Raw genomic sequence first — 26,760 nt, 5'->3', positions numbered from 1 at the left:
TATATCTCTTTGTAGATTTTTTGTGTCCTCCTCATAATTTGCTTTCCCACCCATCTTTGTATCATCAGCAAACTTGGCTACATTACACTCGGTACCTTCATCCAAGTTCTTAATATAGATTGTAAATAGTTGAGGCCCCAGCACCGATGCCTGCAGCACCCCACAGTTTGCGAACTCGAAAATGACCCATTTATCCCGTTTTCTGTTAGTTAGCCAATTCTCTATCCATGCTAATATATTACCACCAACCTCATGAGCTTTTATCTTGCGCAGTAACCTTCTATGTGACGCCTTATTGAATGCCTTCTGGAAATCAAAAATGCACCACCTGACCAGTTCATTGATATCTTCCTGCAGTCTACAGCTTTCTTCTGCATCATCAACCACACAGCAAATTTATGTATCATCTGCAAACTTCTTAATTATACCCCCTACATTGAAGTCTAAATTATTGATATATACCACAAAAAGCAAGGGACCGAATACTGAGCCCTGCGGAACCCCACTGGAAACAGCCTTCCAGTCACAAAAACACCCATCAACCATTACCCTCTGCCTCTGAGACAATTTTGGATCCAACTTGCCACTTTGTCTTGAACGTCATTCATGATTTTGGAAGTGGGATGGTTGAAAATTTGTTGGAATTATTTAAACTCAATTGCAGAAGAGGTGGGTATAGAAAAATTAGGACGGGGAATTAAACACTGCAGGATATAACATATATAGAAAAGGTAGAGAGGGAAAAAGGGGTGCAGAATAGCTGTACTTATTAGGGATAACATAATGGCAGCTATCAGCAAGACAAAAATAGAATCCATATGGATTGAGACAAAAGATAAAAAACGTATCAATAATAAATTACAGACCTAATAGTGGGGGAAGAAATAAGCAGACAAATTAGGGAAATTAGCAAAAAATATAGAATAATAATCATGGGGGATTTCAATTACCCTCATATTAATTGGACAGAAGAGATAAGTAAAGAGGATAAGGGAATGGAGTTCCTACGATGTGTGCAGGACTCCTTTCTAAACCAATATGTAAAAAGCCCAAGGGAGGATTCGCTATTGAATCTAGTAATGGGGAATAAGAACATAAGAAATAGGAACAGGAGTAGGCCTTACAGCCCCTCGAGCCTGCTCCAACATTCAATAAGATCATGGCTGATCTGATCATGGACTCTGCTCCACTTCCCCGCCCTTCCCCTTATCATTTAAGAAACTGTCTCTTTCTGTCTTAAATTTATTCAATGTCTCAGCTTCCACAGCTCTCTTGAGGCAGCGGATTACACAGATTTACAACCCTTTGAGAGAAGAAATTTCTCCTCATCTCAGTTGTAAATGAGCGGCCCCTTATTCTAAGATCATGCCCTCTAGTTCTCGTCTCCCCCATCAGTGGAAACATCCTCTCTGCATCCACCTTGTTAAGCCCCCTCATAATCTTATATGTTTCGATAAGATCACCTCTCATTCTTCTGAATGCAAAAAGGGCCACATTACAGCAAAATTCTGAAGGGGCAAAGTGTGTTAAAAAGACAAGCCTGAAGGCTCTGTGCCTCAATGCGAGGAGTATTCGGAATAAGGTGGATGAATTAACTGCAGATAGCAGTTAACGGGTATGATGTAATTGACATCACAGAGACATGGCTCCAGGGTGACCAAGGCTGGGAACTCAATATCCAGGGGTATTCAACATTTAGGAAGGATAGACAGAAAGAAAAAGGAGGTGAGGTGGCATTGCTTGTTAAAGAGGAAATTAATGCAATAGTAAGAAGGGCCATTAGCTTGGATTATGTGAAATCAGTATGGGTGGAGCTATGGAATACTAAAGGGCAGAAAACGCTAGTGGGAGTTGTGTACAGACCACCAAACAGTAGTAGTGAGGTTGGGGACAGCATCAAACAAGAAATTAGGGATGCATGCAATAAAGGTACAGCAGTTATCATGGGCGACTTTAATCTACATATAGATTGGCCTAACCAAACTGGTAGCAGTGCGGTGGAGGAGGATTTCCTGGAGTGTATTAGGGATAGTTTCAAGACCAATATGTCGAGGAACCAACTAGAGGGCTGGCCATCCTAGACTGGGTGATGTGTAATGAGAAGGGGCTAATTAGCAATCTTGTGTGAGGCCCCTTGGGGAAGAGTGACCATAATATGGTAGAATTCTTTATTAAGATGGAGAGTGACACAGTTAATTCAGAGACCAGGGTCCTGAACTTAAGGAAAGGTAACTTCGAATGTATGAGACGTGAATTAGCTGGAATAGACTGGCGAGTGATACTTAAAGGGTTGACGGTGGATAGGTAATGGCAAACATTTAAAGATCACATAGATGAACTTCAACAATTGTACATCCCTGTCTGGTGTAAAAATAAAACTGGGAAGGTGGCTCAACCGTGGCTAGCAAGGGAAATTAAGGATAGTGTTAAATCCAAGGAAGAGGCATATAAATTGGCCAGAAAAAGCAGCAAACCTGAGGACTGGGAGAATTTTATAATACAGCAGAGGAGGACAAAGGGTTTAATTAGGAGGGGGGAAATAGAGTAGGAGAGGAAGCTTGCTGGGAACATAAAAACTGACTGCAAAAGCTTCCATAGATATGTGAAGAGAAAAAGATTAGTGAAAACAAACATAGGTCCCTTGCAGTCAGATTCAGGTGAATTTATAATGGGGAACAAAGAAATGGCGAACCAGCTAAACAAATTCTTCGGTTCTGTCTTCACGAAGGGACCCAGGGTCTAGTGAGAAGGAGGAACTGAAGGAAATCCTTATTAGGCGGGAAATTGTGTTTGGGAAATTGATGGGATTGAAGGCCGATAAATCCCCGGGGCCTGATGGTCCCCATCCCAGAGTACTTAAGGAAGTAGCCCTAGAAATAGTGGATGCATTGGTGATCATTTTCCAACAGTCTTTCGACTCTGGATCAGTTCCTGTGGACTGGCGGGTTGCTAATGTAACAGCACTTTTTAAGAAAGGAGGGAGAGAGAAAACGGGTAATTATAGACCGGTCAGCCTGACATCGGTAGTGGGGAAAATGTTGGAATTAATTATTAAAGATGAAGTAGCAGCACATTTGGAAAGCAGTGACGGGATCAGTGCAAGTCAGCATGGATTTATGAAAGGGAAATCCTGCTTGACAAACCTTCTGGAATTTTTTGAGGATGTAACTAGTAGAGTGGACAAGGGAGAGCCAGTGGATGTCGTGTATTTGGATTTTCAAAAGGCTTTCGACAAGGTCCCACACAAGAGATTGGTGTGCAAAATTAAAGCACATGCTATTGGGGGTAGTGTACTGATGTGGATAGAGAACTGGTTGGCAGACAGGAAGCAGAAAGTCGGGATAAACGGGTCCTTTTCAGAATGGCAGGCAGTGACTAATGGGGTGCTGCAGGGCTCAGTGCTGGGACCCCAGCTCTTTACAATATGATTTGGATGAGGGAATTGAGTGTAATATCTCCAAGTTTGCAGATAACACTAAGCTGGATGGCGGTGTGAGCTGTGAGGAGGACGCTAAAAGGCTGCAGGGTGACTTGGACAGGTTAAGTGAGTGGGCAAATGCATGGCAGATAAGGTATAATGTACATAAATGTGACCTTATCCACTTTGGTGGCAAAAACACAAAGGCAGAATATTATCTGAATGGCGGCAGATTAGGAAAAGGGGAGGTGCAACGAGACCTGGGTGTCATGGTACATCAGTCATTGAAAGATGGCATGCAGGTACAGCAGGCGGTGAAGAAGGCAAGTGGTATGTTGGCCTTCATAGCTAGGGGATTTGAGTTTGAGTATAGGAGCAGGGAGGTCTTACTACAGTTGTACAGGGCCTTAGTGAGGCCTCACCTGGAATATTGTATTCAGTTTTGGACTCCTAATCTGAGGAAGGACGTTCTTGCTATTGAGGGAGTTCACCAGACTGATTCCTGGGATGGCAGGACTGACATATGAGGAGAGTCTGGATCGACTGGGCCTGCATTTACTGGAGTTTCGAAGGATGAGATGAGATCTCATAGAAACATATAAAATTCTGACGGGACTGGACAGGTTAGATGCAGGAAGAATGGTCCCGATGTTGGGGACATCCAGAACCAGAGGACATCATCAAAGGATAAGGGGTAAGCCATTTAGGACTGAGATGAGGAGAAACTTCTTCACTCAGAGTTGTTAACCTGTGGAATTCCCTACCACAGAGAGTTGTTGATGCCAGTTCATTGGATATATTCAGGAGGGAGTTGAATATGGCCCTTACAGCTAAAGGGATCAAGGGGTATGGAGAGAAAGCAGGAAAGGGGTACTGAAGTGAATGATCAGCCATGATCTTATTGAATGGTGGTGCAGGCTCGAAGGGCCGAATGGCCCACTCCTGCACCTATTTTCTATGTTTCTATGTTTCTAATTCCAATGAGTAGAGGCCCAATTTACTCAACCTTTCCTGATAAGTCAACTCCCTCATCTCCGCAATCAACCTACTGAACCTTCTCTGAACTGCCTCCAACGCAATTATATCCTTTCGTAAATATGGAAACCAAAACTGCACGCAGTATTCCAGTTGCGGCCTCACCAATACCTTATATAGCTGTCGCAAGACTTCCCTGCTTTTATACTCCATCCCCTTTGCAATAAAGGCCAAGATTCCATTGGCCTTCCTGATCACTTGCTGTAGCTGCATACTATCCTTTTGTGTTTCATGCACAAGTACCCCCAGGTCCCGCTGTACTGCAGCACTTTGCAATCTTTCTCCATTTAAATAATAACTTGCTGTTTGATTTTTTTCTGTCAAAGTGCACGATCTCACACTTTCCAACATTATACTCCATCTGCCAAATGTTTGCCCACTCACTTAGCCTGTTTATGTCCTTTTGCGGATTTTTTGTGCCCTCCTCACTCATTGCTTTTCCTCCCATCTTTGTATCATCAGCAAACTTGGCTACATTACACTCAGTCCCTTCTTCCAAGTCGTTAATACAAATTGTAAATAGTTGATGTCCCAGCACTGATCCCTGCGGCACCCCACTAGTTACTGGTTGCCAACCAGAGAGTGAACAATTTATCCTCTCTCTTTTCTGTTAGTTAGCCAATCCTCTATCCATGCTAATATATTACCCCCAGCCCCTTAACTTTTATCTTGTGCAGTAGCCTTTTATGTGGCACCTTGTCAAATGCCTTCTGGAAGTCCAAATACACCACATCCACTGGTTCTCCTTTATCCACCTGTTCGTTACATCCTCAAAGAATTCCAGCAAATTTGTCAAACATGACTTCCCCTTCATAAATCCATGCTGACTCCTGCCTGACTGAATTATGCTTTTCCAAATGTCCTACTTACTGCTTCTTTAATAATGGACTCCAACATTTTCCCAACCACAGATGTTAGGCTAACTGGTCTATAGTTTCCTGCTTTTTGTCTGTCTCCTTTTTTAAATAGGGGCGTTAAATTTGCAGTTTTCCAATCTGCTGGGACCTCCCCAGAATCCATTGAATTTTGGTAAATTACACCAATGCATCCACAATCCCTGCAGCTACTTCTCTTAAGACCCTTGGATGCAAGCCATCAGGTCCAGAGAATTTATCTGCCTTTAGTCCCATTATCTTACTGAGTACCACCTCCTTTGTGATTGTGATTGTGTTAAGTTCCTTCCCCCCTATAGCCCCGTGACAATATATGTTGGGATATTGCTAGTGTCCTCTACCGTAAAGAATGAACCAGAGCAGATAAGAGAAATAAAACTCAGGGAACATCTCGGCAATAGTAACAATAATATATTATGCTTTAATATGATAGTTAAGAATGACATAAGTATGATGAAAACCAGGGTAATAGATTGGAGGAAAGTTGATTTTGAAGGTCTGAGAATAGAACTTGGGATAATAAACTAGGCAACATTGCCAAAAAATGATGGTAAGTCAGCAATGGAAAGCATTTAAAACGGTGTTCAACAGATTGCAGGAAAAATATATTCTGCTAAAAGCAAAGAACAAACTAAACACAAATGAGCATCCATAAGGGAACAATTGAGGGTAAAGAAAGAGGCATACATTAAGTACATAGACAGCAGTGTCGTGTGTTTTTTGTTGGACCTCGACTTTAAGCCGTCTGTAAAGCTGCTTTACTGCTCCAGAGTTGGGTTGTTTAGGTTCAGAAATGTCCTGCGCTTGCGATTTAATAGCTCTTAGATCTCCTGGTCATTCTCATCAAATCAGTCCTGGTGTTTCCTGGTTGAGTGGCCGAGCGTCTCTTCGCAGGCACTGGTTATGGTGGAGGGCAGACCAAGTGCTGTGGGCACTCTGTATCGCGGGGTCATCAAGGGTCGCCAGGTTAGCAGTGAGGCACTGGCTGTATAGGGCTCTCTTAGCTGGGTCTTTGAGTGTTCCGGTGTTGATTTTCCTGCAGCACTGCTTCTGTTGCCGTTGTCGCTTTGGGGCTATATTGATGTTGACGTCGGAACTGATTATACGGTGGTCCGTCCAGCAGTCATCGGCTCCTGTCATGGCGCAGGTGATGCGCATGTCCTTGCTCGAACGATGACGTAGTCGAGCAGGTGCCAATGCTTGGAGCGAGGGTGTTGCCACAATGCCTTGTACTTATCCCTCTGGCGGAACAAGGTGTTGATGATGACAAGGTCATGTTCTAGGCATTTTGTTCGGAGCAGGATACCATTGAAGTGGTTTTCCCTCCCCCCTCTCTGCCGATCACGCCTCCCCAGAGGTCTGTATCCTTACCGACTCTGGGATTGAAGTCGCCGAGGAGGATCAGTTTGTCGTCCGTAGGGACGTGGGACAGGGATTGTTCAAGACTGGAGTAAAATCCCTCTTTGGTCTCATCTGTTGTGTCGAGTGTTGGGGCGTACGTAACTGTGGTGCACTGGTTCCGGAATAGGGTGAGTCGGAGAGTCATGAGACTATAAAACCAGTGGGAACCTTCAACCTTCGTCGCCTCCAGGCCAAATCCAAGACCGTCCCATCCTCTGTCGTTGAACTACAGTACGCGGACGACGCTTGCGTCTGCGCACATTCAGAGGCTGAACGCCAAGTCATCGTCAACATCTTCACCGAGGCATACGAAAGCATGGGCCTTACACTAAACATCCGTAAGACAATGGTCCTCCACCAACCTGACCCTGCCATACAGCACTGCCCCCAGTCATCAAGATCCATGGCGAGGCCCTGGACAATATGGACCACTTTCCATACCTCGGGAGCCTATTATCAGCAAGGGCAGACATCGACGACAAGTTTCAATACTGCCTCCAGTGCACCAGCATAGCCTTCGGCCGTCTGAGCAAGAGAGTGTTCAAAGATCAGGCCCTCAAATCTGGCACCAAGCTTATGGTCTACAGGACTGCAGTGATACCCGCCCTCCTGTATGGCTCAGAGATGTAGACCATATACAGTAGACACCTCAAATCGCGAGAGAAATACCACAAACGATGTCTCCGCAAGACGTCCGAGAGTTCGCGAGGCCAGGAGTCCGAGCGTTTGGGAGGCCAGAGAGGTCGGTGAGTTCGGGAGGTCACAGAGGTCAGTGAGTTCGGGAGGCCACAGAGGTCGGTGAGTTGGTAAGTATCTCTCTTTTTCTCTTTTTCTTTTTGCTTAGATTTTAAACCAGAGAAGTCTAACCAAAGGGATGGCAGGGCAGCTCAGTCCCGTGGAGTGCACATCCTGCGGCCTGTGGGAAGTCCTGGATGCTTCGCGCGGCCTAGACAACAATGTGCAGGAGGTGTTTTCAGCTTCAATTACTCAAGCTCCGCATTTCGGAGCTTGAGCGGCAGCTGGAGTCAAAAGGGTGCACCCGCGAGGCTGAGAGCTACGTGGATAGCACGTTTCAGGAGGTGGTCACCCCGCAGCTTAAAAGCGTGCAGGTAGAGGGGAAGTGGGTGACCACCAGATGAAGTAAGAATGCTAGGCAGGTAATGCAGGAGTCCCCCCGTGAGTCCATCTCGCTTTCAAACTGATATTCACTTTTGAGTATCGGTGAGGGCGATGGTGCCTCTGGGGAGTGCAGCCAGAGCCAATTCCAAGGCACCAAGGGTGGCTCAGCTGCATGGAGGAGGGGGGGGCGGGCGGAGGGTTAGAATAAAAGAGCTCTAGTGATAGGGGATTCTACAGTTAGGGGAATAGAGAGGCATTTCTGCGGCCGTTGACGTGACTCCAGGATCATATGGTGCCTCCCTAGTTCCAGGGTCAAGGATGTCACAGAGCGGACGCAGGGCATTCTGAGGGGAGAGGGTAAGCAGCTAGAGGTCGTGGTCCATATTGGGACCAACGACATAGGTAGAAAGAGGGATGAGGCAGAATTCAGGGAGCTAGGAAGAAAATTAAAGGGTAGGAGCTCAAATGTAGTAATCTCCAGGTTACTACAGGTGCCATGTGCTAATGAGTACAAAAATAGAAGGATAGGGAGGATAAACACGTAGCTGGAGAGTTGGTGTCGGAGGGAGGGCTTTAAATTCTTGAGGCATTGGGACTGTTTCTGCGGGAGATGGTACCTGTACAAACCGGACGGGTTGCATCTCAACAGCGCCAGGACCAACATCCTTGCGGGGAGTTTTGCTTGTGCTGTTGGGGAGAGTTGAAACTAGCTTGACAGGGGGATGGGGACCTGAGAACAAATTCAATAAGGAAGGAAGTAAAGCAGAAATTGGATAGCAAGAATTTAGAAAATGAATCTGTAAGACAGAGGAAACAAGGGTTAGTGAGCAGTAATCAAGGAGGTCTTCCTGTGCTAAATGGTACGTACAACATTAGCAGTCCTCCAGTCCTCTGGCACCACACCTATAGCCAGAGAGGACTGGAAAATTATGGTCAGACTCTCTGCTATTTCCTCCTTTGCTTCTCTTAACATGCTAGGAGACATTTCATCTAGGCCTGTGGAATTATCCACTTTCAAAGCAGCTAAGCCCCTGAATATTTCCTCTCACTATGTTTATCTCATCTAATATTTCACACTCCTCCCTCATTGCAAAGTCTGCATCGCCCCTCTTTTGTGAAAACAGAAGCAAAGTATTCATTAAGAATCATACCCACATCTTCTGCCTCCACGCACAGATTTCCTTTATGGTCTCTAATAGGCCCCACTCTTTCTCTAGTTATCCTCTTGCTCTTAATGTATTTATAAAACATTTTTGGGTTTTCCCTGATTTTACTTGCCAACATTCCCTCATGCGCTCTCTTTGCTTTCCTGATATCTTTTTTAATTGCACCCCTGCATCCCTGCAGTTCAAGCATAATCTCCCAGCTCGTTTATTAATATACTCAGCGAATAAAGGGAAGTATCCTTCTTAACCACCTTATCTACCTGGCCTGCTACCTTCAGGGATCTGTAGGCATGCATTCCAAAGTCCCTGTTTTCCTATGCAAGTATCGGTATCCTACCATTTATTGTGTATTTCCTTGCCTTGTTAGCCTTCCTCAAATGCATTACCTCACACTTCTCCGGATTGAATTCCATTTGCCACTGTTCTTCCCACCTGAGCAGTCCATTCAAATCTTCCCGCAGTCTACAGCTTTCTTCTTCATTATAACCACACAACCAATTTTTGTATCATCTGCAAACTTCTTAATCATATCCCCTACATTCAAGTCCAAATCATTGATATACATCACAAAAAGCATGGGACCGAGTACTGAGCTTTGCGGAACCCCACTGGAAACAGCCTTCCAGTCACAAAAACATCCATCAACCATTACCCTTTGCTTCCTGCCTCCGAGCCAATTTTGGATCCAACTTGTCACTTTGCCCTGGATCCCATGGGCTATTAATTTCGTGACCAGTCTGCCATGCTGGACCTCATCAAAAGCCTTTGCTAAAATCCATATAGGCTACATCAAACGCACTATCCTCATCAACCCTCCTTGTTAACTGCTCAAATTCAATCATTCATCTTCTCTATCCTCTTATTTCTGTACTCACTAGCACGTGACACCAGGAATAACCCGGAGTTTACTACCTTTGAGATCCTGCTTTTTAATTTCTCTCCGAGCTCCCTAAACTCTGCCTGCAGGACGTCATCCTATGTCATTGGTACCAATATGGACCACGACCTCTGGCTGTTTACCCTCTCCCCTCCAGAATGTCTTGCAGCTACTCGGTGACATCCTTGACTCTGGCACCAGGGAGGCAATATACCATCCTGGAGCACGTCTGTGGCTGCAGAAACACCTGCCTGCTCCCCTGACTATCAAACCCTACCACGATTGGTCTTTCATTTTGCTTCCCCTGTGCTGCTGAGCCACCCATGGTCCCGTGGCTTCGCTTTTTTTTCTTTATCCTGCCCTGTATGGCCCTTGACATCTAGGGGCTCTAGATTTAGGTCCCACCCTTTTTCTTTAAGAGAGTATACTTGTTCTGAACCATCACTATCTCTTCCTTCAATGCCTCCCACTGTTCTGACACTGATTTACTTTCAAGTAGCTGATTCCAGTCCACTTTGGCTAAATCACATCTCAGCTTGGTAAAATTAGCTTTTCCCCAATTGAAAACTTTTATTCCTGGACTATCTTTATCCTTTTACATAACTACGCTCAATCTAAATGAATTATGATCACTACCACCAAAATGCTCTCCCACTGATATACCTTCCACCTGCCCAGCTTCATTCCATAAAACTAAATCCAGAACTGCCCCCTATCTTTTTGGGCTTGCAACGTACTGACTAAAAAAGTTCTCCTGAATGCATTTTAAGAATTTTTCTCCCTCTTTCCTTTTCACAGTGATTCTATCCCAGTTGATATTATGGTAGTTGAAATCCCCTACTATTGCTGCCCTTTTGTTTTTGCACTGGTAATGGTAGAGTGAGGGATATGCCAGGCCATGAGATTACACATTGTGGTTGTATACAAATCTGCTGTTACTAATGGCCTCATGGATGCCCAGTTTTGACCAGCTAGATTTGTTCTGAATCTAGCACGGTGATAGTGCCCCACATCACGATAGAGGGTGTACTCAGTGTGAAAATGGGACTTCATCTCCTCAAAGACTGCTGTGGTCACTGCTACCTATACTGTCCTGGACAGATGCATCTGCGACAGGTAGATTGGTGAGGACGTGGTCAAGTAGGTTTTCCCTCATGTTGGTTCTCTCACCATCTGTCACAGACCCAGTCTTGCAGCTCTGGCCTTCAGGACTTGACCAGCTTGGTCAGTAGTAGCGCTACCGAGCCACTCTTGGTGCTGGACATTGAAGTTCTCCACCCAGAGTACATTCTGTGCCCTTGCTACTCTCAATGCTTCTTCCAAGTGGTGTTCAATGTGGAAGAATACGGACTCATTAGCTGAGGAAGGGCGGGAGGTGTTAAGCAGCGGGTAATTTTATTTCCCTGACCTGATTCACCATGCTTGATCTGAAGCCATGAGACTTCATGGAGTCCGAAGTCAATGTTGAGCACTCCCAAGGTTACTCCCTCCCAATTGTGTACCACTGTGCTGCCATCTCTGGTGGGTCTGTCCTACCGGAGGGTGTAAGTGGTTTTGCCCTTGGTGGTTTCGAATCACCCCTCTTACAACATTTCTAGACATCGGAATTATAGTTGTGAACAGTAATATACATAGACAGATCTTTTCGGTCTCCACCATCACAATGCTTTTATTCAAGTTAAAACACATACTTGCACCCAAACCCTGGTAGTGTAAAACAAACAAACACAGTACAACACACAACTGTGGCCCGTCTGAACAGGCCCCTAACGTGAAGTACCCACTTCTAAAACATCCCTGCTCAGATTCAAAAGTACCACCGGATCTGTCCAGCAGAATTGTGCGTACGCTTATGATCCTTGCAAAAAACTTCCCACTAAAACGCCTCTGTTTAAAAAAAGGAGCAGACAAAAGGCAGGTAACTATAGGCCGGTTAGTTTAACATCTGTAAACATAGAAACATAGAAACATAGAAAATAGGTGCAGGAGCAGGCCAGTCATCCCTTCTAGCCTGCACCGCCATTCAATGGGTTCATGGCTGAACATGAAACTTCAGTACCCCCTTCCTGCTTTCTCGCCATACCCCTTGATCCCCCGAGTAGTAAGGACTTCATCTAACTCCCTTTTGAATATATTTAGTGAATTGGCCTCAACTACTTTCTGTGGTAGAGAATTCCACAGGTTCACCACTCTCTGGGTGAAGAAGTTTCTCCTCATCTCGGTCCTAAATGGCTTACCCCTTATCCTTAGACTGTGACCCCTGGTTCTGAACTTCCCCAACATTGGGAACATTCTTCCTGCATCTAACCTGTCTAAAGCCGTCAGAATTTTAAACGTTTCTATGAGGTCCCCTCCCACCATCCCGGGAATCAGTCTGGTGAATCTTCGCTGCACTCCCTCAATAGCAAGAATGTCCTTCCTCAAGTTAGGAGACCAAAACTGTATACAATACTCCAGGTGTGGCCTCACCAAGGCCCTGTACAACTGTAGCAACACCTCCCTGCCCCTGTACTCAAATCCCCTCGCTATGAAGGCCAACATGCCATTTGCTTTCTTAACCGCCTGCTGTACCTGCATGCCAACCTTCAATGACTGATGTACCATGACACCCAGGTCTCGTTGCACCTCCCCTTTTCCTAATCTGTCACCATTCAGATAATAGTCTGTCTCTCTGTTTTTACCAACAAAGTGGATGACCTCACATTTATCCACATTATACTTCATCTGCCATGCATTTGCCCACTCACCTAACCTATCCAAGTCACTCTGCAGCCTCAGAGCATCCTCCTCGCAGCTCACACTGCCACCCAACTTAGTGTCATCCGCAAATTTGGAGATACTACATTTAATCCCCTCGTCTAAATCATTAATGTACAATGTAAACAGCTGGGGCCCCAGCACAGAACCTTGCGGTACCCCACTAGTCACTGCCTGCCATTCTGAAAAGTACCCATTTACTCCTACTCTTTGCTTCCTGTCTGAAAACCAGTTTTCAATCCATGTCAGCACACCACCCCCAATCCCATGTGCTTTAACTTTGCACATTAATCTCTTGTGTGGGACCTTGTCGAAAGCCTTCTGAAAGTCCAAATATACCACATCAACTGGTTCTCCTTTGTCCACTTTACTGGAAACATCCTCAAAAAATTCCAGAAGATTTGTCAAGCATGATTTCCCTTTCACAAATCCATGCTGACTTGGACCAATCATGTCACCATTTTCCAAATGCGCTGCTATGACATCCTTAATAATTGATTCCATCATTTTACCCACTACTGACGTCAGGCTGACCGGTCTATAATTCCCTGTTTTCTCTCTCCCTCCTTTTTTAAAAAGTGGGGTTACATTGGCTACCCTCCACTCGATAGGAAAATGCTTGAAGCTATCATGAAGGAAGAAATGGTTAGTAGTGTGCCACAGGGATTGGTGCTGGGACCACAACAGTTTACAATATACATAGATGACCTGGAAGAGGGGACATAAGAACATAAGAATTAGCAACAGGAGTAGGCCATCTAGCCCCTCGAGCCTGCTCCGCCATTCAATAAGATCATGGCTGATCTGGCCGTGGACTCAGCTCCACTTACCCGCCCTCTCCCCGTAACCCTTAATTCCCTTATTGGTTAAAAATCTATCTATCTGTGACTTGAATACATTCAATGAGCTAGCCTCAACTGCTTCCTTGGGCAGAGAATTCCACAGATTCACAACCCTCTGGGAGAAGAAATTCCTTCTCAACTCAGTTTTAAATTGGGTCCCCCGTATTTTGAGGCTGTGACCCTAGTTCTAGCCTCCCCTACCAGTGGAAACAACCTCTCTGCCTCTATCTTGTCTATCCCTTTCATGATTTTAAATGTTTCTATAAGATCACCCCTCATCCTTCTGAACTCCAACGAGTAAAGAGCCAGTCTACTCAATCTATCATCATAAGGTAACCCCTTCATCTCCGGAATCAGCCTTGTGAATCGTCTCTGTACCCCCTCCAAAGCCAGTATATCCTTCCTTAAGTAAGGTGACCAAAACTGCACGCCGTACTCCAGGTGCGGCCTCACCAATACCCTATACAGTCGCAGCAGGACTTTCCTGCATTTGTACTCCATCCCTCTCGCCTTCCTGATTACCTGCTGCACCTGCAAACTAACTTTTTGGGATTCATGCAAAATGTCTGGAGTGTCACCCAGGTCGGGTGGCACCGTTTAATGTTTTTATGTTTTGCAGGTAAACTCAAAAGAGTTTCATGCACAAGGAGAATTCCTCATCGGCGCCAAACCCCGGAACCTCCCTCGGGGGCCGGCGCCTCACAACTTGAGCCGCCTCGGGGAAATCCCCTCCGTGCCTTTCAGTTCCGCGCGGAGGAGTTTCCTGTACGGGCTGCTCCTGCACACCCTCAACTTTGCCATCCTCGCCGGCCGTCCGGACACGCCATGGCGTACCATCTTGCCGTCCGGAGGAGGCGGGGGTCCCCGATGGAGGGCACTCTACGCGGGGGTCCTCCCACTATTCATCGGGGACTTGGCCTGGAGGGTGGTGCACGGAGCAGTGCCGTGCAACAAATTTTTAAGCCGGTTCACGGACTCCCAGGCCGCCTGCAATTTCTGCGGTCTGGAAGAGTCCGTGTTCCATGTTTTTATGGAATGTACAAGGTTGCAGCCCCTGTTTTATTATTTGAAGGGGCTGCTCCTGAAATTCTGGCTGCACTTCAGTCCCACTCTCCTGATCTTTGGGCACCCTGTGCGGAGGGGAGCGGGTAGGTCCGAAGGCCTCCTCGTAGGACTGCTCCTGGGCACGGCCAAGGGTGCCATCAGCCGGTCCAGGCAGCGGGCGGTCGAGGGGGTCGTTCAACCTGACTGCCTGCCTCTCTTCCGCTCTTACATCCGGTCCAGGGTGTCCTTGGAGATGGAGCACGCGGTGTCCACCGGTACGCTCGCGGCCTTCCGCGAGAGGTGGGCACCGGAGGGACTGGAGTGCATCATCACGCTCGGCAACCAAATTTTAATTTGATTTTACGTTTTAAAGTTTAATTTGTTTTACATGCCGGTGCTTTTAGTGTCCCCTTCCCTTTTATAGGGGGCACTGGAAAATTGTGATTTTAGTGCCCAAAAAAAAAAAGAAAAACTCCAAAAAAAAAACAAAAAAGGAAAAAAAGGGCCTTGTAAATGTCTGGTGTGTCACCCAGGTCGGGTGGCACGATTTAATGTTTTATGTTTTTGCAGGTAGACTCTAAAAGAGTTTCATGCACAAGGACCCCCAGGTCCCTCTGCATCTCAGCATGTTGTAATTTCTCCCCATTCAAATAATATTCCCTTTTACTGTTTTTTTTCCCAAGGTGAATGACCTCACACTTTCCGACATTGTATTCCATCTGTCAAACCTTAGCCCATTCGCTTAACCTATCCAAATCTCTTTGCAGCCTCTCTGTGTCCTCCACACAACCCGCTTTCCCACTAATCTTTGTGTCATCTGCAAATTTTGTTGCACTACACTCTGTCCCCTCTTCCAGGTCATCTATGTATATTGTAAACAGTTGTTGTCCCAGCACCGATCCCTGTGGCACACCACTAACCACCGATTTCCAACCCGAAAAGGACCCATTTATCCCGACTCTCTGCTTTCTGTTCGCCAGCCAATTCTCTATCCATGCTAATACATTTCCTCTGACTCCACGTACCTCTATCTTCTGCAGTAACCTTTTGTGTGACACCTTATCGAATGCCTTTTGGAAATCTAAATACACCACATCCATCGGTACACCTTAATCCACCATGCTCGTTATATTCTCAAAGAATTCCAGTAAATTAGTTAAACATGATTTCCCATTCATGAATCCATGCTGCGTCTACTTGATTGCACTATTCCTATCCAGATGTCCCGCTATTTCTTCCTTAATGATAGTTTCAAACATTTTCCCCACTACAGATGTTAAACTAACCGGCCTATAGTTACCTGCCTTTTGTCTGCCCCCTTTTTTAAACAGAGGCGTTACATTAGCTGCTTTCCAATCCGCTGGTACCTCCCCAGAGTCCAGAGAATTTTGGTAGATTATAACGAATGCATCTGCTATAACTTCCGCCATCTCTTTTAATAGCCTGGGATGCATTTCATCAGGACCAGGGGACTTGTCTACGTTGAGTCCCATTAGCCTGTCCAGCACTACCCCCTGAGCGATAGTGATTGTCTCAAGGTCCTCCAGCAATTTTTGGCATGGTTATTTGTGTCTTCCACTGTGAAGACCGAAGCAAAATAATTGTTTAAGGTCTCAGCCATTTCCACATTTCCCATTATTAAATCCCCTCCTCATCTTCGAAGGGACCAACATTTACTTTAGTCACTCTCTTCCGTTTTATATATCTGTAAAAGCTTTTACTATCTGTTTTTATGTTTTGCGCAAGTTTACCTTCGAAATTTATCTTTCCTTTCTGTAATGCTTTTTTAGTCATTCTTTGCTGTTCTTTAAAATTTTCCCAATCCTCCAGTTTCCCACTAACCTTGGCCACCTTATACGCATTGGTCTTTGATTTGATACTCTCCTTTATTTCCTTGGTTATCCACGGCTGGTTATCCCTTCTCTTACCGCCCTTCTTTTTCACTGGAATATATTTTTGTTGCGCACTTTGAAAGAGCTCCTTAAAAGTCCTCCACTGTTCCTCAATTGTGCCACCGTTTAGTCTGTGTTTCCAGTCTACTTTAGCCAACTCTGCCCTCATCCCACTGTAATCCCCTTTGTTTCAGCATAGTACGCTCGTTTCTGACACAACTTCCTCACCCTCAATTTGGATTACGTATTCAACCATACTGTGATCACTCATTCCGAGAGGATCTTTTACAAAGAGATCGTTTATTTTTCCTGCCTCATTGCACAGGACTAGATCTAAGGTAGCTTGCTCCCATGTAGGTTCTGTTACATACTGGTCGAAGAAACAATCCCGTATGCATTCTATGAATTCCTCCTCCAGGCTACCCTGTGCGATTTGAGTTGATCAATCGATATGTAGGTTCAAATCCCCCATGACTACTGCCGTTCCTTTTTCATATGCTTCCATTATTCCCTTGGTTATTGCCCGCCCCACCGTGAAGTTATTATTTGGGGGCCTATAAACTACGCCCACCAGTGACTTTTTCCCCTTACTATCTCTAATCTCCACCCACAATGATTCAACATTTTGTTCATTAGAGCCAATATCGTCTCTCACAACTGCCCTGATATCATCCTTTATTAACAGAGCTACCCCACCTTCTTTCCCTTCTTGTCTATCCTTCCGAATTGTCAGATACCCCTGTATGTTTAATTCCCAGTCTTGGTCACCCTGCAACCACGTTTCTGTAATGGCCACCAAATCATACCCATTTGTAATGATTTATGCCGTCAACTCATTTACTTTATTTCGAATGCTGCGTGCATTTAGGTGGAGTGTTTTAATCCTAGTTTTTAAACCATGATTTTTAGTTTTGACCCCTCCTGCAGCCCCTTTATATTCAGTGGCCCTTTTTGTTTTTTGCCTTGGTTTCTCTGCTCTCCACTTTTACTCATCTCCTTTCTGTCTTTTGCTTTTGTCTCCTTTTTGTTTCCCTCTGTCTCCCTGCATTGGTTCCCATACCCCTGCCATATTAGTTTAACTCCTCCCCAACAGCACTAGCAAACACTCCCCCTCGGACATTGGTTCCGATCCTGCCCAGGTGCAGACCGTCCGGTTTGTACTGGTCCCACCTCCCCCAGAACCGGTTCCAATGCCCCAGGAATTTGAATCCCTCCCTGCTGCACCACTGTTCAAGCCACGTATTCATCTGCGCTATCCTGCGATTCCCACTCTGACTAGCACGTGGCACTGGTAACAATCCCGAGATTACTACTTTTGACAGAGTGTAGCGTAACAAAATTTTCAGATGACACAAAGATTAGTGGGAAAGCGGGTTGTGTAGAGGACACAGAGATTTAGATAGGTTAAGCGAATGGGCTAAGGTTTGGCAGATGGAATACAATGTCGGAAAATGTGAGGTCATCCACCTTGGAAAAAAAAACAGTAAAAGGGAATATTATTTGAATGGGGAGCAATTATAACATGCTGAGATGCAGAGGGACCTGGGGGTCCTTGTGCATGAAACTCTTTTTGGAGTCTACCTGCAAAACATAAAACATGTATCCGTGCCACCCGACCTGGATGACACACCAGACATTTACAAGGCCCTTTTTTTTTGTTTGTTTGGTTTTTTTTTTTTGGGCACTAAAATCAAATTTTTTCCTTTTTCCAGTGCCCCCTATAAAAGGAGAGGGGGACACTAAAAGCACCGGCAATTAAAACAAATTAAACTTTAAAATGTAAAATCAAATTAAAATTTGGTTGCCGGGCGTGATGATGCACTCCAGTCCCTCCGGTGCCCACCTCTCGCGGAAAGCCGCGAGCGTACCGGTGGACACCGCGTGCTCCATCTCCAAGGACACCCTGGACCGGATGTAAGAACGGAAGAGAGGCAGGCAGTCAGGTTGAACGACCCCCTCGACCGCCCGCTGCCTGGACCGGCTGATGGCACCCTTGGCCGTGCCCAGGAGCAGTCCTACGAGGAGGCCTTCGGACCTACCCGCTCCCCTCCGCACAGGGTGCCCAAAGATCAGGAGAGTGGGACTGAAGTGCAGCCAGAATTTCAGGAGCAGCCCCTTCAAATAATGGAACAGGGGCTGCAACCTCGTGCACTCAATAAAAACATGGAACACGGACTCCTCCAGACCGCAGAAATTGCAGGCGGCCTGGGAGTCCGTGAACCGGCTTAAAAATTTGTTGCACGGCACTGCTCCGTGCACCACCCTCCAGGCCAAGTCCCCGATGAATAGTGGGAGGACCCCCGCGTAGAGTGCCCTCCATCGGGGACCACCGCCTCCTCCGGACGGCAAGATGGTATCCTTGTGCATGAATCCCAAAAAGTTAGTTCGCAGGTGCAGCAGGTAATCAGGAAGGCGAATGGAATGTTGGCCTTCATTGCGAGAGGGATGGAGTATAAAAGCAGCGAGGTCCTGCTGCAACTGTATAGGGTATTGATGAGGCCGCACCTGGAGTACTGTGTGCAGTTTTGGTCACCTTACTTAAGGAAGGATATACTGGCATTGGAGGGGGTACAGAGATGATTCACTCGGCTGATTCCGGAGATGAGGGAGTTACCTTATGATGATAGATTGAGTAGACTGGGTCTTTACTCGTTGGAGTTCAGAAGGATGAGGGGTGATCTTATAGAAACATTTAAAATAATGAAAGGGATAGACAAGATAGAGGCAGAGGGGTTGTTTCCACTGGTCGGGGAGACTAGAACTAGGGGGCACAGCCTCAAAATATGGGGAAGCCAATTTAAAACTGAGTTGAGAAGGAATTTCTTCTCCCAGAGTGTTGTGAATCTGTGGAATTCTCTGCCCAAGGAAGCAGTTGAGGCTGGCTCATTGAATGTATTCAAATCATAGATAGATAGATTTTTAACCAATAAGGGAATTAAGGATTATGGGGAGCGGGCGGGTAGGTGGAGCTGAGTCCACGGCCAGATCAGCCATGATCTTGTTGAATGGCGGAGCAGGCTCGAGGGGCTAGATGGCCTACTCCTGTTCCTAATTCTTATGTTCTTAATTAAAACCCCGAAGGCTTGGTTGGGACACATGATACCCTTTTATACTATGCAGTGATCTTAAAGATGTGTGGGCTGGGATAAATGCTCACCAATTACCCCTCTGGCTTACTCGCTGCTTCTCCCGATAAGGCGTATCTTCTGGGTACCAATCTGTGGTATTCAAGTCCAGTCTCAAGGTCAGCTTTCCAGTCGAAATAGTGAGGCTCTCTTTGCTCGTAGATGGTGGCTTCTTCTCTGTGTCCTAGACGGAGTCCTCAGTCCTTGTGTGTTGAACGACGCAAGCAGGCGTAGATGAGGGGAGAGAGAGAGAGATGACGGCCAACTTCCTTCTCTTATACCTGCAAGATGCTTCTTCTTGCACCAAAGGTTCAACTGAAAAGCAAAATCAAGTCTTTGGCCTGTTCCTTTGTCAACTGGGCTGTACCTCGATGTGTGACTCCAACGAGTCTGTGGTCGAATAGCTTTCCTTTGTCTTTCGATGCCCTGAAGCACCAGCCACTTTACTTAATGTCTCACCGATGGGTTCCCATTCCATGACAAAAAGCGCCCATCAACCATGATGTGCCTGCTTTCAGCCATTTATCCATCTCCGCCCAGCTGATGTGTATTCAAGTCAGTGCTGTCTGCTTCCTGCAGTAACAGAAAATGTGTACAAGAAATGTCGAAAGGTCCAAAAGTTTACACCGATATTTTGTCGAATTCTTACAAGGGACAAGGTATACCCAGGGATGGTGATGGGGGGAGGATATACCCATGGATGATGATGGGGGAGTCTAGGTCGTTGGCTGAAAGGTATGTTTCTGTGAGTATGACTTTGTCAGGTTGTTGCTTGACAAGCCTCCCAATTATGATACAAGTACCCAGATGTTCGTGAGGAGGACTTTGCAGTGTTGACTGGACTGGGTATGCTGTTGTTGTGTCTGAAGTCGGTGGCGTATTTGATGCTGCATGGTCCGTCCGGTTTTATTCTTATTATTTTTTGTAGAGTTTTGTTACAATTGTGTGGATTGCTCGGCCATTTCAGCGAGTCAGCTACATTGCTGTGGGTCTGGAATCACAATTAAGCCAGACCAGGTAAGGATGGCATATTTCCTTCCCAAAGGGACACAAATGAACCAGATGGGTTTTTACGACAATCTGATAGTTTCATGGTCACCATTACTGATACTAGCTTTTTATTCTGCATTTATTTAATTCGCTGAATTTAAATTCCCCAGCTGCCATGGTGGGATTTGAACTCACATCTCCGGATACCGTTAATGAGATAATGACTCGATAATTTGTTTGTTTGTTGATAAAGGGATAAATATTGTCCAGGATGCTTTGCATCGAAATAGTGCCATGGGATGTTTTACATCCACCTGAGAGAGCAAATGGGGCCTCGCTTTAATATCTCATCCAAAAGATCACACCTCCAACAGTGCAGCACTCCCTCGGTATTGCACTGGAATGTCAGCCTAAATTTTTGAAATTCTCGTCGTTGTTTTCAAAACCCTCCATGGCCTCGCCGCTCCCTATCTCTAACCTCCAGTCCTACAACCCTCCGCTATATCTGCACTCCTCCAAATCTGGTTTGTTGCGTATACCCGAATTTAATCGCTCCACCATTGGCGGCCATTCCATCAACTGCTGAGGACCAAAGCTCTGGGGTTCCCTCCCTAAACCTCTCTTTACTCCTTCAAGACAGTCCTTAAATCCTACCTCTTTGACCAAGCTTAAGGCCATCTGCCCTAATATTGCTTTGAGTGCCTCGGTGCCAAATTTTGTTTGATAATGCTCCTGTAAAATGGCTTGTAAAGGCACCATATAAATTCAAATTGTTGTTGTTTTATTCTACCATACCTCTGAACATGCCTTGACCAGAGTAACACCAGTCAAATGTTAGATGTTTCAGATTCAAAGAATATCAGCGACTGATCCAGGTGGATAATTCTTATTTTTTTTCTGTGTGGTGCCCTCGATCAGAAATTGAGGAATATACTGCATTTTTCTCGCAGTTTTAGTAATACCTGTGTTTGACTAACTTACTAACTTGCAGGAGATATCCTTTTGTGTCTTGGATTGTACTGATGGAATACTCACTGGTGCTGCGAATATGCTAGAGAAGATTTTCTTACCAGCTATTTCTACAGCTGAAAACTGGGGAGCTCTTAACCAATCCATACATGGGGGGAGAGCAAAAAAAGCTTTCAAAGATACTATTCGCGGATACATCACTTTCTTAAAAGGTAAGATATTTTATTAATTAAATCAGTCTGAGAATTATACAAGTTATGGCTTGTAGTTAATTATTCAATTATTGTTGATATTATACCATTTAATCAGAAGCCTGGATGTTATCTTGTGATGGATCAATCATGGGGGTACTTGTGCACGAAACACAAAAGGATAATATGCAGGTACAGCAAGTGATCAGGAAGGCCAATGGTATCTTGGCCTTTATTGCAAAGGGGGTGGAGTATAAAAGCAGCAGTCTTGCTACAGCTATATAAGGTATTGGTGAGGACACATCTGGAATATTGCGTGCAGTTTTGGTTTCCATATTTACGAAAGGATATACTTGCTTTGGAGGCAGTTCAGAGAAGGTTCACAAGGTTGATTCCGGGGATAAGGGGGTTGACTTATGAGGAAAGGTTGAGTAGGTTGGAATTTGAATTCAGAAGAATTAGAGGTGATCTTATCGAAACGTATAAGATTATGAGGGGGCTTGTCAAGGTGGATGCAGATAGGATGTTTCCACTGATGGGGAAGACTAGAACTAGAGGGCATGATCTTAGAATAAGGGGCCGCCCATTCAAAATAGAGATGAGGAGAAATTTCTTCTCTCAGAGGGTTGTAAATCTGTGGAATTCGCTGCCTCAGAGAGCTGTGGAAGCTGGGACAGTGAATAAATTTAAGACATAAATAGCCAGTTTCTTAAACGATAAGGGAATAAGGGGTTATGGGGAGCTGTTAGATCTCTTCATTTTCAATAAGATGCGAACTCCGGTGATAGTTTAACATAACTTTATTCTGGTAGCTGCAACAAACTGCTGGCTTTATGCCAGGTCCTTTGTCCTTCTGAAACACATGGCATAAAATGGCTGTACTTATCCTGGATCAATTTACAATCGTGACCTCGCCCCCTTTGACCTTATTGGCTCAATTGATATGTTGTTAGCTCACAATTGGCTCGCTGCCAAAAGTCCTGAAATGTCAAGTTGATTGATGTCTTAATGCAATGTGCTCGCTCTCACATAGGCAAGGGTCTGTGTTTTCTCAACATTGCAACCTGCTTGAATTATCTTATTAATCCCCCCTTTGATTCTTTCACAAACTGAATCATGAAACATCAGGTATCACTGGTTAAGCATTCTACAAAATAATTTCACACATGTGAATAGAGTTTCCTTTTAAATTTGTTGATGTGTTTCACCACATGTCTGGACTAGCAGCTTCCACTAGTAGTTTTAGGAGGTTAATTAACCTCATTCCAATTTAATCCAAATCAATATCTGAATTCAACCAGTAAACAACCTTCCCTTAAGCATAACATACCGTTGTGCCACGTACAGACGGTCTGCTGGGACCTGCAAGGTGTCTCACCTGCGGGACAGCAGCTACAGCTGCTTGGTTGCAACAACATTTAATCAACATAAGCAAAACAATATAAAAGTAAAATAATTACAACAAATAGAATTAAACCTTCCACCAATGAAGTTCCTATTGAACCTAGCCATTCAGTGGCTCTGCTCCACAAAGTGAATGATGGGGGTTGCTTAAGTTTTTCTACCTCCTTTTGGATATGCTCCGCTAAGTGGGTAATTTCTTCAGAGCTATCTGGGATATATGTGCAACACTCAGTCCCGAGTAGGGTGCAAGTACCTCCCTTTTCAGCCAGGATATAGTCAAGGGCCAGTCTATTCTGCAGGGCTATTGTGCGGATTGCTACCATTTCTGCATTGATTTTAACTAGGGCTTCTGAGGTTTCATTGGCTACCTGTTCCACAACGGATGCCATGTTAATGGATTCCCTTGCCAGTTTGGCGGTCCCATACCCAGGGATCAGAATGGCAAAGAACCTCTCTGTTTATGTGATAGCTCTCTTAGGATGGTGTAGATGTTCCGACAGTGACTTTATATGATACATATATGGCACAATGTAGGCTAAATAGCAGGATCCCATCCAATTCTGGGGCAGCCAAGGATAGGCCTTGTGGCCACACACCCAATAGGTGCCATTATAGGCAATGAATGTTAGGTATTTCATTGTCATCAATACTCGGGGGCCTGTCCAGGCCTTTCCATCTGTTTTATTCAGGATCCCCGTTACGTTAAGAACTCCCACATCGGCCCAGTTTGGACGGTTCTGTGGCTTGATTACATTAGAATTCTGGGAGCAGTTACTATACACCATATTTTGGCCTCCTTTGATGTTTCTAATTCGACAGACCGATTCCCCCAGTCTTCCTACCCCCGTTGTATTAGCGATAACAAAAAATGGGGGCCGTTTGGAATTATTGTAGCACGGTTAGTGCCCCCCTTCAAAGATAGTCAGATTGTAACCTGCTGACTTCCATTTACGTGCCCAGTCTTCCGTATTCTGAAACGCATTGCCCATTTTGTTTTGATGAATTATCCACTCAGCCATTTCCGAGATATTCAAGGGAATTGGCCTCAAGGGAATCCCTCCCTTTGAGTGAATAGGAATATGCGAACACACCCAACAATTAGAAATGTTACTTTGTTTGGCATAAATGTATGACATATATAAAAAAGTATTCACATGTAATTCCCTGGGCACTCTACTATTTCCCTTTGGTGCAGAGGGTCGGCTAGTAAGAAGTAGGCAAATGCCTTGAATACCTGCAGTCAGTAGTACAGTAAATTTATACATTTTGGCAGAAAGTAATTTCAGCTTCAGTTACGGGTGCTCGTTTAACGTGTGAGGCGTGGATCCAGGCTTTCTTTCCTTGGATTTTAACAGCTGCTTGGGTGGTCAATAACAATTGGTAAGGTCCCTCCCACTTGGCACCCAAAGGTTCTTTATGCAACTTTTTCACATACACCCAGACACCCGGGATGATGTCGTGTCCTCCTTCGGGTGGATTACCCCAAGCAGCCAATACCTGTTGGGAAACATAGAAACATTGGAAATTGGTGCAGGAGTAGGCCATTCGGCCCTTCGAGCCTGCACCGCCTTTCAATGAGTTCATGGCTGAACATGCAACTTCAGTACCCCATTCCTGCTTTCTCGCCATACCCCTTGATCCCCCGAGTAGTAAGGACTACATCGAACTCCTTTTTGAATATATTTAGTGAATTGGCCTCAACAACTTTCTGTGGTCGAGAATTCCACAGGTTCACCACTCTCTGGGTGAAGAAGTTTCTCCTCATCTCGGTCCTAAATAGTCCTAAATGGCTTACTCCTTATCCTTAGTGACCCCTGGTTCTGGACTTCCCCAACATTGGGAACATTCTTTCTTCATCTAACCTGTCGAAACCCATCAGAATTTTAAACGTTTCTATGAGATCCCCTCTCATTCTTCTGAACTCCAGTGAATACAAGCCCAGTTGATCCAGTCTTTCTTGATATGTCAGTTCCGCCATCCCCGGAATTAGTCCGGTGAACCTTCGCTGCACTCCCTCAATAGCAAGAATGTCCTTCCTCAAGTTAGGAGACCAAAACTGTACACAATACTCCAGGTGTGGCCTCACCAAGGCCCTGTACAACTGTAGTAACATCTCCCTGCCCCTGTACTCAAATCCCCTTGCTATGAAGGCCAACATGCCATTTGCTTTCTTAACTGCCTGCTGTACCTGCATGCCAACCTTCAATGACTGATGTACCATGACACTCAGGTCTCGTTGCACCTTCCCTTTTCCTAATCTGTCACCATTCAGATAATAGTTTGTCTCTCTGTTTTTACCACTAAAGTGGATAACCTCGCATTTATCCACATTATACTTCATCTGCCATGCATTTGCCCACTCACCTAACCTATCCAATTCACTCTGCAGCCTCATATCATCTTCCTCGCAGCTCACACTGCCACCCAACTTAGTGTCATTCGCAAATTTGGAGATACTACATTTAATCCCCTCGTCTAAATCATTAATGTACAATGTAAACAGCTGGGGCCCCAGCACAGAACCTTGCGGTACCCCACTAGTCACTGCCTGCCATTCTGAAAAGTACCCATTTACTCCTACTCTTTGCTTCCTGTCTGCCAACCAGTTCTCAATCCTCGTCAGCACACTACCCCCAATCCCATGTGCTTTAACTTTGCACATTAATCTCTTGTGTGGGACCTTGTCGAAAGCTTTCTGAAAGTCCAAATACACCACATCAACTGGTTCTCCCTTGTCCACTCTACTGGAAACTTCCTCAAAAAATTCCAGAAGATTTGTCAAGCATGATTTCCCTTTCACAAATCCATGCTGACTTGGACCAATCATGTCACCTCTTTCCAAATGCGCTGCTATGACATCCTTAATAATTGATACCATCATTTTATCCACCACTGATGTCAGGCTGACCGGTCTATAATTCCCTGTTTTCTCTCTCCCTCCTTTTTTAAAAAGTGGGGTTACATTGGCTACCCTCCACTCGATAGGAACTGATCCAGAGTCAATGGAATGTTGGAAAATTACTGTCAATGCATCCGCTATTTCCAAGGCCACCTCCTAAAGTACTCTGGGATGCAAACCATCAAGCCCTGTGGATTATTCGGCCTTCAATCCCATCAATTTCCCCAACGAAATTTCCCGACTAATAAGGATTTCCCTCAGTTCCTCCTTCTTACTAGACCCTCTGACCCCTTTTGTATCCGGAAGGTTGTTTGTGTCCTCCTTAGTGAATACCGAACCAAAGTACTTGTTCAATTGGTCTGCCATTTCTTTGTTCCCCGTTATGACTTCCCCGGATTCTGACCTACGTTTGTCTTTACTAACCTTTTTCTCTTTACATATCTATAGAAGCTTTTGCAGTCCGTCTTAATGTTCCCTGTAAGCTTCCTCTCGTACTCTATTTTCGCTGCCCTAATCAAACCCTTTGTCCTCCTCTGCTGAGTTCTAAATTTCTCCCAGTCCCCGGGTTCACTGCTATTTCTGGCCAATTTGTATGCCACTTCCTTGGCTTTAATACTATCCCTGATTTCCCTTGATAGCCACGGTTGAGCCACCTTCCCTTTTTTATTTTTACGCCAGACAGGGATGTACAATTGTTGTAGTTCATCCATGCTGTCTCTAAATGTCTGCCATTGCCCA

The 26,760-nt window shown here is 45.2% G+C and overlaps 1 protein-coding gene across 1 annotated transcript in view; it reads left to right on the top strand.

Moving 5' to 3' along the window:
- Window positions 1-26,760, top strand: part of LOC139267485 (dynein axonemal heavy chain 8-like) — a 2,569,686-nt gene that overhangs the window by 282,431 nt on the left and 2,260,495 nt on the right. Inside the window, exon 6 of the mRNA XM_070885867.1 lies at window positions 21,551-21,740. Coding sequence (XP_070741968.1) covers window positions 21,551-21,740 — 190 coding nt within the window. The remainder of the gene's footprint in view (window positions 1-21,550; window positions 21,741-26,760) is intronic.

Source organism: Pristiophorus japonicus, chromosome 7 (genome assembly GCF_044704955.1).
Source record: "Pristiophorus japonicus isolate sPriJap1 chromosome 7, sPriJap1.hap1, whole genome shotgun sequence".
Taxonomy (NCBI): Eukaryota; Metazoa; Chordata; class Chondrichthyes; family Pristiophoridae; genus Pristiophorus; species Pristiophorus japonicus.
Note: the sequence above shows the minus strand (reverse complement) of the source record. Positions and strands in the feature narration are given on the sequence as shown.